The sequence below is a fragment of the Cervus elaphus genome, chromosome 21 (genome assembly GCF_910594005.1).
Source record: "Cervus elaphus chromosome 21, mCerEla1.1, whole genome shotgun sequence".
NCBI classification, from domain to species: Eukaryota; Metazoa; Chordata; class Mammalia; order Artiodactyla; family Cervidae; genus Cervus; species Cervus elaphus.
Window position 1 is genome coordinate 77,782,238 of NC_057835.1, and position 12,484 is coordinate 77,794,721.

At 41.0% G+C, this 12,484-nt stretch overlaps 1 protein-coding gene across 1 annotated transcript in view; it reads right to left on the minus strand.

Annotated features, from left to right (window-relative positions):
- The window catches only part of CA13 (carbonic anhydrase 13), a 40,432-nt gene that overhangs the window by 26,068 nt on the left and 1,880 nt on the right, over nt 1-12,484 (minus strand). The window contains exon 2 of the mRNA XM_043880320.1: nt 7,401-7,598. Coding sequence (XP_043736255.1) covers nt 7,401-7,598 — 198 coding nt within the window. The remainder of the gene's footprint in view (nt 1-7,400; nt 7,599-12,484) is intronic.

Genomic DNA, 12,484 nt, shown 5'->3' on the forward strand with positions numbered 1-12,484 from the left:
AAACACAGAGTGGGAAACAGTGAGTCCAAGCACCACGGTTCATCACAAGCGTTGAGACGGTCTATAAGAAAACAGCCAACCAATGGCATAAAGTGAATAAAGGTGACAAAAACTATTTTTAATGAGGATGATTCAGTGTTTGCAAAAGTCAAATTACTCGTCTTACTTTTCAACCTAGATGAAGAAATCTATATTGTTTCCATCCTAAGCTTGAGAATTAGCAATTATTTCACCAAAATCATATATATATATATATGATCTCCAGGGGATCTTCCTGACCCAGGGATCAAACCCAGGTCTCCCATAATACAGATTCTTTACCATCTGAGGTACCAGAGAAGAGTCATATATGTATATATGCCTCCAATAAGATTTTAAAAAACTATTTCAAGTAAAACTCATATAAGAGGTCTATACCAATTAAGAAAGCGGGGTTAACTTTAAAGTTTGGGAAATTTTAATAGCTTACTAAATGGATGTCTGTCATTTGCTGTATGCTGCAAAGACCAACTGGAAACATATGTGTTAACTCTGTTGAACTTAAATTTTTTTAATTGTTAGTACACTGTAGTCAGTTGCCTAAAATGATAAGCAAGACTGGCAAAACAAAATTAGAAAAGAATTAATTAAAAAATTGAAACACTTGTCTGTCCACATATTTACCGTCTATCTCCCTAGGATACAAACCCCCTGGAGGCAGAACTCACCTCATTCTCCTGGATAACCAGTGTGGATGACGGTGCCCGGATCAATGAGCATTATAAAACAAGAAAGAGAAGCACTCCTTCACAACCCTCGGTTTGTAAGGATGCTACTGAAGCAACCCGGGCACCGCTAACGGGCACAGTCTTAGGACTCGGTGAATCTAATGAACGCCGTGGCCTGATCATGGTGGGGTGAACAGCTCTCTGAAGTAAAAGTGAATGAACAGCATATCTATGTTTTGGTTGGAATCTAGGAAAAGAGGAAAAGCACAAATCCGCCAGGATTATAGCAAGAGAGAGAGAGAGAGAGAGAGGAGGCAGGGATGGTCCTAGCTGCTGGGGCTTGAATTCTTTCTGGATCCAGCAAGTCTGCACAAGCCTGGCTTCCTCCACTCTGACCACATGCCCGTCAGCTTACTCTCTGCTCACTCATTCATTCAGCAACTCTTAAGAGCTCCCAATGGGCCAGCAACTGTGTTCGGGATAAGGACAGGTGAGCAGGGCCATCTCAGTATCTTGGCTGAAAGGGGTGGGCGAGCATGACTAAGGTGTGCTCACACGGCCCTGTACCTGCTCCTGCTTCTTCTTTAATGTGTGATTTGAGATCCTGTATGCTTGGTTAACTTCAGACAGCTACCTAAAACTAGATAACAGGATTCTAACTGAGAAACTGACAATTTTTAGAGTTGAAAAAATTAAAGTACAACCACTGAATCCATCAAGTGACTGGTATTCTTTTGCTGCTCAGTCGCTCAGTCATGTCTGACTCTTTGTGACCCTGTGAACTGCAGCACACCAGGCCTCCCTGTCCATCGCCAACTCCTGGAGCTTACTCAAACTCATGTCCATTGAGTCGGTGATGCCATCCAACCATCTCATCCTCTGTCATCCCCTTCTCCCCCTGCCGTCAATCTTTCCCACCATCAGGATCTTTTCCAGTGAGTCAGCTCTTCACATCAGGCGGCCAAAGTACTGGAGCTTCAGCTTCAGGATCAGTCCTTCCAATGAACACCCAGGACTGATTTCCTTTAGGATGGACTGGTTGGATCTCCTTGCAGTCCAAGGGACTGTCAAGAGTCTTCCTCAACACCACAGTTCAAAAGCATCAATTCTTTGGCGCTCAGCTTTTTTTATAGTCCAACTCTCACATCCATACATGACTACGTGAAAAACCAGAGCTTTGACTAGATGGGCTTTTGTCAGCAAAGTGATGTCTCTGCTCTTTAATACACTGTCTAGGTTTGTCATAGCTTTCCTTCCAGGGAACAATTGTCTCTTAATTTCATGGTCGCAGTCACTGACTGTGGTGATTTTGGAGCCCAAGAAAAAAAAAATCTGTCACTGCTTCCACTTTTTCCCCTTCTATTTTCCATGAGCTGATGGGCCTGGATGCCATGATCTTAGGTTTTTTTTTTTAGTTTCAAGCCTCCTGTTTCACTCTCCTCCTTCACCCTCATCAAGAGGCTCTTTAGTTCCTCTTTCCTTTCTGCTAATAGAGTGGTGTCATCTGCATATCTGAGGTTGTTGATATTTCTCCCATCAATTGTCAAACATAACACCAGCTTGTGATTCATCCAGCCGGGCATTTTGCATGAGGTACTTTATATATAGGGCTTCCCAGGTGGTGCTAGTGGTAAAGATCCCACCTGCTAATGCAGGAGATGTAGGTTCGACCCCTGGTTCAAGAAGATCCCCAGGAGGAGGGCATGGCAACCCACTCCAGTATTCTTGCCTAGAGAATCCCATGGACGGGGGAGCTTCGAAGGCTACAGTCCATAGTGTAGCAAGGAGTTGGACATAAGTGAAGCAACTTAGCACAACACCGCGGCACTTTGCATATAAGTTAAATAAGCAGAGCAACAATATACAGCCTTGACATACTCCTTTCCCATTTTGGAACCAGTCCGCTGTTCCATGTCTGGTTCTAACTGCTACTTCTTGACCCGCATTCAGGTTTCTTAGGAGACAGGTACGAAGGTCTGGTATTCCCATCTCTTTAAGAATTTTCCACAGTTTGTTGTGATCCACACAGTCTTTAGCATAGTTAATGAAGCAGAAGTAGCTGTTTTTCTGGAAATCCCTTGCTTTCTCAATGGTCCAACGAATGTTGACAATTTGATCTCTGGTTCCTCTGCCTTTTCTAAATCCAGCTTGTACATCTGGAAGTTCTTGATTCACACACTGATGAAGCCTGACTTGAAAGATTTCAAGCATAACCTTGCTATCATGTGAAGTGAGTGCAACTGCATGGTAGTTTGAACATTCTTTGGCATTGCCTTTCTTTGGGATTGGAATGAAAACTGACTTTGCCAGTCCTGTGGCCACTGCTGAGTTTTCCAAATTTGCTGACATATTGAGTGCAGCACTTTAACAGCATCTTCTTAGGATTTGAAATAGCTCAGCTGGAATTTCATCACCTCCACTAGCTTTGTTCACAGTGATGCTTCCTAAGGCCCACTTGATTTCACACTTCAGGATGTCCTGCTCTAGGTGAATGAACACACCATCATGGTTATCCAGGTCATTAAGACCTTTTTTGTATAGTTTTTCTATGTATTCTTGCCACCTCTTCTTAATCTCTTCTGCTTCTGTTAGGTCCTTACCATTTCTATTCTTCATCATGCCCATCTTTGCATAAAATGTTCCCTTGATAGTTCCAGTTTTTTTAAGAGATTGCTAATCTTTCCCATTCTGTTATTTTCCCCTATTTCTTTGCATTGTTCATTTAAAGAAGGCCTTCTTATTTCTCTTTCCTGTTCTCTGGAACTCTGCATTCAGTTGGGTAGGTCTTTTCCTTTCTCCCTTGCGTTTTGTTTCTCTTCTTCCCTCAGCTATTTGTAAAGCCTTCTCAGACAACCTCTTTGCCTTCTTGTATTTCTCTTCCTTTGGGATGGTTTTGGTCACTGCCTCCTGTACAATGTCACAAACCTCTGTCCATAGTTCTTCAGGCAGTCTGTCTGCCAGACCTAATCCCTTGAATCGATCCATCACTTCCATTGTATAATCATAAGGGATTTGATTTAGGTCATATCTGAATGACCTAGTCATTTTCCCTAGGTCTTTCTTCAACTTAAGTCTGTATTTGGCAATAAGGAGCGCATGACCTGAGCCACAGTCAGCTCGTAGAGCTTCTCCATCTTCGGCTGCAAAGAACATAATCAATCTGATTTCAGTATTGGCCATCTGGTGATGTGTAGAGTTGGAAAAGGGCATTTGTGTTGTTGGAAAAGGGCATTTGCTATGACCAGCATGTTCTCTTGACAAAACTCTGTTAGTCTTTGCCCTGCTTCTAGGCCAAACTTGCCTGTTATGCTGGGTATCTCTTGACTTTCTACTTTTGCATTCCAACCCCTTATAATGAAAAGGACATCTTTTTTGGTGTTAGATCTGGAAGGTCTCGTAAGTCTTCATAAAACTGGTCAACTTCAGTTTCTTCAGCATCAGTGGCTGGGGCATAGACTTGGATACTGTGATTCTGAATGGTTTGCCTTGGAAGTTAACCGAGATCATTCTGTTGTTTTTGAGACTAAACCCAAGTACTGCTTTTCAGATTCGTCTGTTGACTACGATGGCTACTCCATTTCTTCTAAGGGATTCTTGCCCACAGTAGTAGATATAATGGTCATCTGAATTAAATTTTCCATTTCCCGTTCATTTTAGTTCACTGATTCCTAACATGTCGATGTTCACTCTTGCCATCTCCTACCTGACCACTTCCAGTCTACTTTATTCATGGATCAAACATTGCAGGTTCCAATGCAGTACCATTCTTTACAGCATCAGACTTTACTTTCACCCCCAGACACATCCATGACTGAGCGTCATTTTCCCTTGGCCCAGCCGCCTCAGTCTTTCTGGAGCTGTTAGTAATTGCCCTCCACTCTTCCCAGTAGCATATTGGACACCTTCCGCCTTGGAGGGGCTCATCATCCAGTGTCATATCTTGCCTTTTCACAGTGCTTCATGGGATTCTCGTGTCAAGAAAACTGGAGTGGTTTGCCCTTCCCTCCTCCAGTGGAGCACACTTGGCAGAACTCTTCACTGTGACCTGTTCAACACAGCTCATAGCTTCACTGAGTTATGTGAGCCCCTTTGCCATGACAGGGCTGTTACTTTATTTACTATATTCCAGGAGCTATTTCACTTTTAAAAATTTAAAAATTAGTACCACAGCCTATAAAAAATTCAGTGTTTGAACAATGAATAATCCACCAATGTTTAAGCTATTTATATATCAAATGGTAAATATTAATTGATTGCTGGTGGTTTATAGTTTCATTGAGACTTTGCCTACATTGGGCTTCTCTGGCAGCTCAGACAGTAAAGAATCCGCCTGCAATGAGGAAGTCCTGGGTTCAGTCCCTGGTTTGGGAAGATCCCCTGGAGAAGGAAATGGCAATCCACTCGTTTTCTTGCCTGGAGAATCCCCATGAACAGTGGAGCTGGTGGGCCACAGTCCACGGGGTCACAAAGAGTCGGACACGACTGAGCAGCCAAGCACAGCACCTTTGCCTACATAAACCATAATGCCATATCATGGTATTTGCCATATCCTCCAAAAAAATCATCCTGAAGAAATATGCTTTTAAATAACTGAAACATTCATTTATTGATGACTTTCTGTGTGCTAGGCACCATGCTAGGTAGATGAGCAAGACACCGTTGTTGCTCGTGTTAGCTGAGTGGAAAGAAACCACTGGCAGTCAGGCTGCATGGTGGGAAGTTCTGGAGGAGGGCGGTCTGGGATGCTACAGACCGCGTGGAAGAGCCGGTCAGGTGAGATTCCCAGAGACGGGATCCTGTCTGGTTTCGGAAAACCCAGAAGCTCAGGTGAGAACACTCTGGTCTTTCCTCATCAGATCACCATTTCCCTTACTATGGCCGATAGGAGTTCTTCCTATGAAATTTCTTCCTGGGTGAATTTCATATCCACCTGTCCCCCTTTTACAGGACCATTAAAATTCGGAAAGGCAGCTCCCACAGGTTAATCACTGCTTGTGCAGCAGCCCATCAAAGAAGCCCCGCCAGGACCGTGCAGAAAGCTTCCTGCCTATGGTTCTGTGACTGGTGGGATTCAGAGTTAGCTTGGGGAAGAACTGCTTCTTTACAAAATGCAAACTGCTTTATTCAAATTAAAGTGACCTGCTACAAAAGTATCTGTGTTTTTTTATCACTTGTATTAGCTATGGTGGTCTCCACCTTTTAAATAATTTAACCCCTCAAATCACCATGAAACATCCTCTTCATTTATCGTGAGAACAAAAGAATGAGAATCGTGACATATATTTGTGCAGCTTCCGGATCAGAGGAATACAAAGGACCTTATAGTGATTTTCAATTAACCCTGGTAATTTCATTGTGATCTAGATAGGAGTGAGGTCCTCGCTTATGGGCCAAGGCACACACTACCCATCACAGACCCAGTGTCAAAGGTGGAAACAGACAAACGATTCCACTGATTAACCCAAGGTTGAGGGAAAATAAGAGAAAGAGAGAGGGAAAGAGAGGGAGTGAGAAGACCCAGATTATCATTGCACAAATTAGAGGAAGAATTTTTGGTAACTAAGGTTTTTTATGATGAAGTACAAGCTAATCAGTTCTTACTCTAAAAGTCGGAATGGATAGCCTGTTTTTTGTTTGAGATATCATACACAGTATCAAACTACTATAGGGGGTATAAACTTTATACTTAGAAATCTTGGACTATTATAATGTACCTATCACATCACTCATGTCTATTAATACAGGTTCATAAAGTTGAGGGCTTGAAAGACAATTTAATACATGTAAAAAGTGAGGTTGCTTCTCCCCCACTCATGCATTTTCTAAAATGTTCTGATGAAATTGAATCACTTTCATGAAGGAAGATGAGGAAGAAATGGAATGGGCTTATCATTCTTGCTAATGACATAATTACATAAACACAAGATATTACTTATCTAAATCTAAGCTTAATGAATAAATGGGGGATTCCCCAGTAGTCCAGTGGTTAGGACTCTTTGCTGCCACTTCAGGGGGCCTGGGTGTGATCCCTGGTTGGGGAACTGAGATTCCTTAAGTCAAGTGTCAAGGCCAAAAAAACGAATGCATGAAGACTTCTAACTAAGGATTTTTATAATTTAACTGTATTTCTCATTAATAAATACAGCATCATCCTAATATTAGACTAAAGATGAAAATAATTTGTCAGAAACCTTTATAAGTATTCCAAAATATGATTCTCTCTAATTTTCTCTTTCATCTACTTTTAAACTTGGTATCATCTATTCTTTGGGCAAGAAGTATGCTTGAAGGAGGATTAAATGTTTATTTTCAGGAAATGCTCTTTTCTACTTCATTCAGTTAACAAATAAACTAGTTTCCTCCCCCCCCCCCCAGTTGGCCCATTATTTATTCACAGTGTGAAAGACCTTATCCCGTGAACTAATCAAACATAACTTTATTACAAGTTCTAGCAGAATACTAACAAGGATCACACAAGTGTTTCAAATGTGAAAGATAAGAATGTGCCATCCACATTCATGATTCACGATTCATGCTGATGTTTGGCAGAAAACAACACAACCCTGTAAAGCAATTATCCTTCAATTAAAAATAAATACATTTTTTAAAAAAGAAGAAGAATGCACCATGCAATCATCCAAGCTCCTCACCCCCAACCAAAAAAAAAAAAAAACAAAAAAAGGTAGAGCCAACCTGATTTGTCGTCCGTGTCATCAAAGTCAACGTTGAAGGAGTGGCCACTGTTACTGATGATTTTAGCTGAGCTGGCATCGTACTTGATGCCAAGAGGTCGGAGGGAGGAATCATATCTCACTTCTTTGGTTTTAATCTCAATCGGAGATTGTTGATCCCCATCAGCAATAGGGAAAAATTCATTCCAATGAACAGGACCTTCAACATATAGGACCAAACAAAAAGGAAACAATAAGTTATTTCATTCAGTCAAAGGCCTGTTGAGCACCACACGCCGTACTTGACTTTGACAAAAACACAAAGAGTAGGAAAAAACGATCTTTACCTTCAGGACTTTAATGTCTAATTGTTCTGCTTTGTTTTACAAGTCCAAGTGCCTTTATTATAAGTATGCAAACCTCTTGGTTTGCCTTAACTCATCTTCAGAGTTAAACTCACCCTTGTTGACAAAAGAGTATGTAAGTTTCATAAAGTACTTTGCAAATGCCTCTACCAAACTAAAAACAACAGTACTCAGTCTCAGCTCCGAGAATGAGCTGTGACCGTGCCACTGGTCAGGCTTCTGAGCTGAAAGAACTAATGCGGCTGAGAAGGCTGTCTAGTGAAGAAAGGGTGTCGTTCTTTCTAGTATTCTTCCCGATTTTCTATAATTCACTGTATCCCTGGGTATCACCCAGGCCTCAATTTAATTTCCTGTAAATGTGCAACAGACAAACTAAGGAAATAAATACATTTTTCACATAGCATAATCCTTATAAAATGACTACACCATTTCAGGAAATGTAATATGGCTGGTTTTCTGCAATAGAGTCAAGTAACAATTTATTTCTCTTTCTATATTCCAGAAGGTCCTTCCAGGGTTGTTTTGTCAATACTACATTTGAATTCCCATGCAAGGAACAACTATCATCCCAGTCCTGCATTTATACTGAAAATTGCATTCAGTTCAGTTCAGTCCAGTTCAGTCGCTCGGTCGAATCTGACTCTTTGTGACCCCATGAACCACAGCATGCCAGGCCTCCCTGTCCATCACCAACTCCTGGAGTCCACCCAAACCCATGTCCATTGAGTCGGTGATGCCATCCAACCATCTCATCCTTGGTCGTCCCCTTCTCCTCCTGCTCTCAATCTTTCCCAGCATCAGGGTCTTTTCCAATGAGTCAGCTCTCTGCATCAGGTGGCCAAAGCATTGGAGCTTCAGCTTCAGGATCAGTCCCTCCAATGAACACCCAGGACTGACCTCTTTTAGGATGGACTGGTTGGATCTCCTTGCAGTCCAAGGCACTCTCAAGAGTCTTCCTCAACACCACAGTTCAAAAGCATCAATTCTTTGGCACTCAGCTCTCTTGATAGTCCAACTCTCACATCCATACATGACCACTGGAAAAACCATAGCCTTGACCCGACAGACCTTTGTTGGCAAAGTAATGTCTCTGCTTTTTAATATGCTGTCTAGGTTGGTCATAACTTTCCTTCCAAGGAGTAAGCGTCTTTTAATTTCATGGCTGCAATTACCATCAGCAGTGATTTTGGAGCCCCCCAAAATAAAGTCAGCAACAGTTTCCACTGTTTCCCCATCTATTTGCCATGGAGTTCCCAAATTAAGCATGTTTGGTAAATTGAGGTGAACCAATAAACTGACTGAAAAATTCTGGTGGAATTTTCTGGTGGAAAAAAACTGGTGGAAAATTCTGAAAGAGATGGGAATACCAGACCACCTGACCTGCCTTTTGAGAAATCTGTATGCAGGTCAGGAAGCAACAGTTAGAACTGGACATGGAACAACAGACTGGTTCCAAATAGGAAAAGGAGTACATCAAGGCTGTATATTGTCACCCTACTTATTTAACTTATATGCAGAGTACATCATGAGAAATGCTGGGCTGGAAGAAGCACAAGCCGGAATCAAGATTGCTAGGAGAAATATCAATAACCTCAGATATGCAGATGACACCACCCTTATGGCAGAAAGTAAAGAGGAACTAAAGAGTCTCTTGATGAAAGTGAAAGAGGAGAGTGAAAAAGTTGGCTTAAAACTCAACATTCAGAAAACTAAGATCATGGCATCCGGTCCCATCACTTCATGGCAAATAGATGGGGAAACAGTGGAAACAGTGGCTGACTTTATTTTGGGGGGCTCCAAAATCACTGCTGATGGTGATTGCAGCCATGAAATTAAAAGACGCTTACTCCTTGGAAGGAAAGTTATGACCAACCTAGACAGCATATTAAAAAGCAGAGACATTACTTTGCCAACAAAGGTCCATCTGGTCAAGGCTATGGTTTTCCCACTAGTCATGTATGGATGTGAAAGCTGGACTAAAAAGAAAGCTGAGTGCCAGGAATTGATGCTTTTGAACTGTGGTGTTGGAGAAGACTCTTGAGCGTCCCTTGGACTGCAAGGAGATCCAACCAGTCCATCCTAAAGGAGATCAGTCCTGGGTATTCATTGGAAGGACTGATGCTGAAGCTGAAACTCCAATACTTTGGCCACCAGATGTGAAAAACTGACTCACTGGAAAAGACCCTGACGTTGGGAAAGATTGAAGGTAGGAGGAGAAGGGGATGACAGAGGATGAGATGGTTGAATGGCATCACCTACTCAGTGGACATGAGCTTGGGTAAGCTCCAGGAGCTGGTGATGGACAGGGAGGCCTGATGTGCTGTGGTTCATGGGGTTGCAAAGAGTCAGATATGACTGAGCAACTGAACTGCACTGATCTGAACTGAATAAACTGGCAATTCCCTTGTCCAGTCTTTTCACACCTCTGGGAGATTCATTCAAGCTCTGCATCTCAAAACCAACAGCAAGCCACAGCTTCAAGGAAGCTCCAAGCTAGCCTCCAGACTTCACAGGTTAGAGGTTCTTGCTACCTTCTCTTCTCTGCCTGCAGTTCACACAACCTCTCCCAAGTCAGTAGAGAATGTCTGCTGAGTAAGCTTTTCCCTGCTCACTAAGCAACTTATTTGATTTTTCTAAAACTCAAGTACTTAGTAAAACGACACAACATGATAATGCATTAAGCATTTGCTACTGACAACAACAAATAATTTTTTTAAAGATAAGATCTAGAATGAAATTTCAAGAAGTGCAAATATATCAGAGTATCAACAGCTTCAGTCTCTAAATCTAATGTTCCTTATTATTCATCTTTGCAAGGGAGACAGTATAAATTCTTTACTTCACACATGCATCAGATACAAAAAGTCAGAACATGAATACATAACCACACACATAACTTAGAAGTTGTTCTCTTATGAATCATACACTTTGGACTTGGAAGCAACTTGAAAACCAAAATTCCTTGGTTACATCTCATTACAGAAAAGGCACTACATTTCCTTATTTACTAGGTACTGTCATCCACCTTTCTAGCACTCTTTTTGTATACAAGCCTGTCCTTTTTCAATATGAAAAAAAAAATGTTCTATTTCACTGCCCACAAGTATGCATTAACCTACTGAGAATCAGACTTCAAATATACATGTGGGTCACAGTATGTTGTTAACTATTTTTCTAATTAGGAAAGAGTTTCTTTCTACTCTTCTTTCCTTTACGCTTCTATTTCCAGTTCTTTATAGCCAGAACTACTTTTTAAAACAAAGGCAAACCGAAATAAAATAAAAATAATATCATTTTGCACCAGTCAATACTATCTATTAAACACGATGGTATGTTCATTTCCCTGACTCTTAAAAATGCCTCTTCCTCTTTTATAAATTCTCCATAACATGCAACTTTAAAACTCTTCTAAACACAGTTGTAGAGATACACGGTAGTTCTTTCACTGATTCAGGAACTTTTGAATGCCCGTGGAGATACGTAGCTTTCAATGACTGTCACATTTCCTAAACTAAACTAATAAAATTGCCAAAGGTTCAGGGAAGAAGTTAGAAGTTGTCTGTGAAGGTGGCAGACATCATCCAATGCCTCACCTTCTGATGTTCCATTTTATCATTGCTACTGTTCCCAGTTTGTTTCCTTTTATCTCCTCATTCACTGCTCTTGCCAGTTTAAATTGAAAACAAGCAACAGAACTTGCCCAGTCAGGAAACAACACATTAATAGGATTTTGCCAAAGTTGATCTACTTAAAGGCGTGGTCCTCAGAAAGCTGTTGAATCTAAAATCAGGAAGTGTTAGTCAGTAGTATCCAACTCTTTGCAAATCCATGGTCTGTAGCCTGACAGGCTTCCTTGTCCATGGGATCTCCCAGGCAAGAATCCTGGAGTTTCATTTCCTTCTGCAGAGAATCTTCCTGACCCAGGGATTGAACCTGGGTCTCCTGCATTGCAGGTGGACTCTTTACTGTCTGAGCCACTGGGAAGTCAAAAGCAGGGAATAGCCCTACAATTCTTAGCAGAAATATAAAATAACTCCTTGTTAATGGCTTTTCTAAGAAGGATTTTTCTTTTATGCTTTCAATTTTTGATTTTTTTCCTCCAGTTTTATTGAGATGTGATTGACATACAGCATTATGTAAGTTTAAAGCATACAGCATAACAGTTTGACTTACAATACATACCCCATGATATGGTTGCCACAAGTTTAGTGAACATCAATCACCTCATACTGATACAGAATTAAAGAACAGACAGAATATTTTTTCACTGTGATGAGAACTCCTAGGACTCACTCTCTTAACTTTTATATATAACATACAGCGATGTTAATCATATGTATCAAGTTGTACATTAAATTCTTAGTTGTTTCATAGCTGGAATTGACCAGTATCTCTTGACCACCTTTATCCAGTTTCCCTTCCCACTCACTTTGGTAACAACCATAAATTTGGTCTCTTTTTCTATCTGCTTGTTTGCTTTTGAAGCTTAATTTATCTACAACACTATGTTAGTACCTAGTGCATAACATAGTGATTTGATATTTTTATACACTTCAAGATGATCCCCGTAAGTCTAATCACCACCTCTCAGCACACAGAAACATTACATAATGTTTTACCACATTCCCCACGCTGTACATTTCATCCTCATGAATCATTTATTTTGTAACTGGAAGTCTGTACCTCTTAATCTCCCTCACATATTTCTAAGATGGATTTTTAAAACTTCAGATGCACTTCA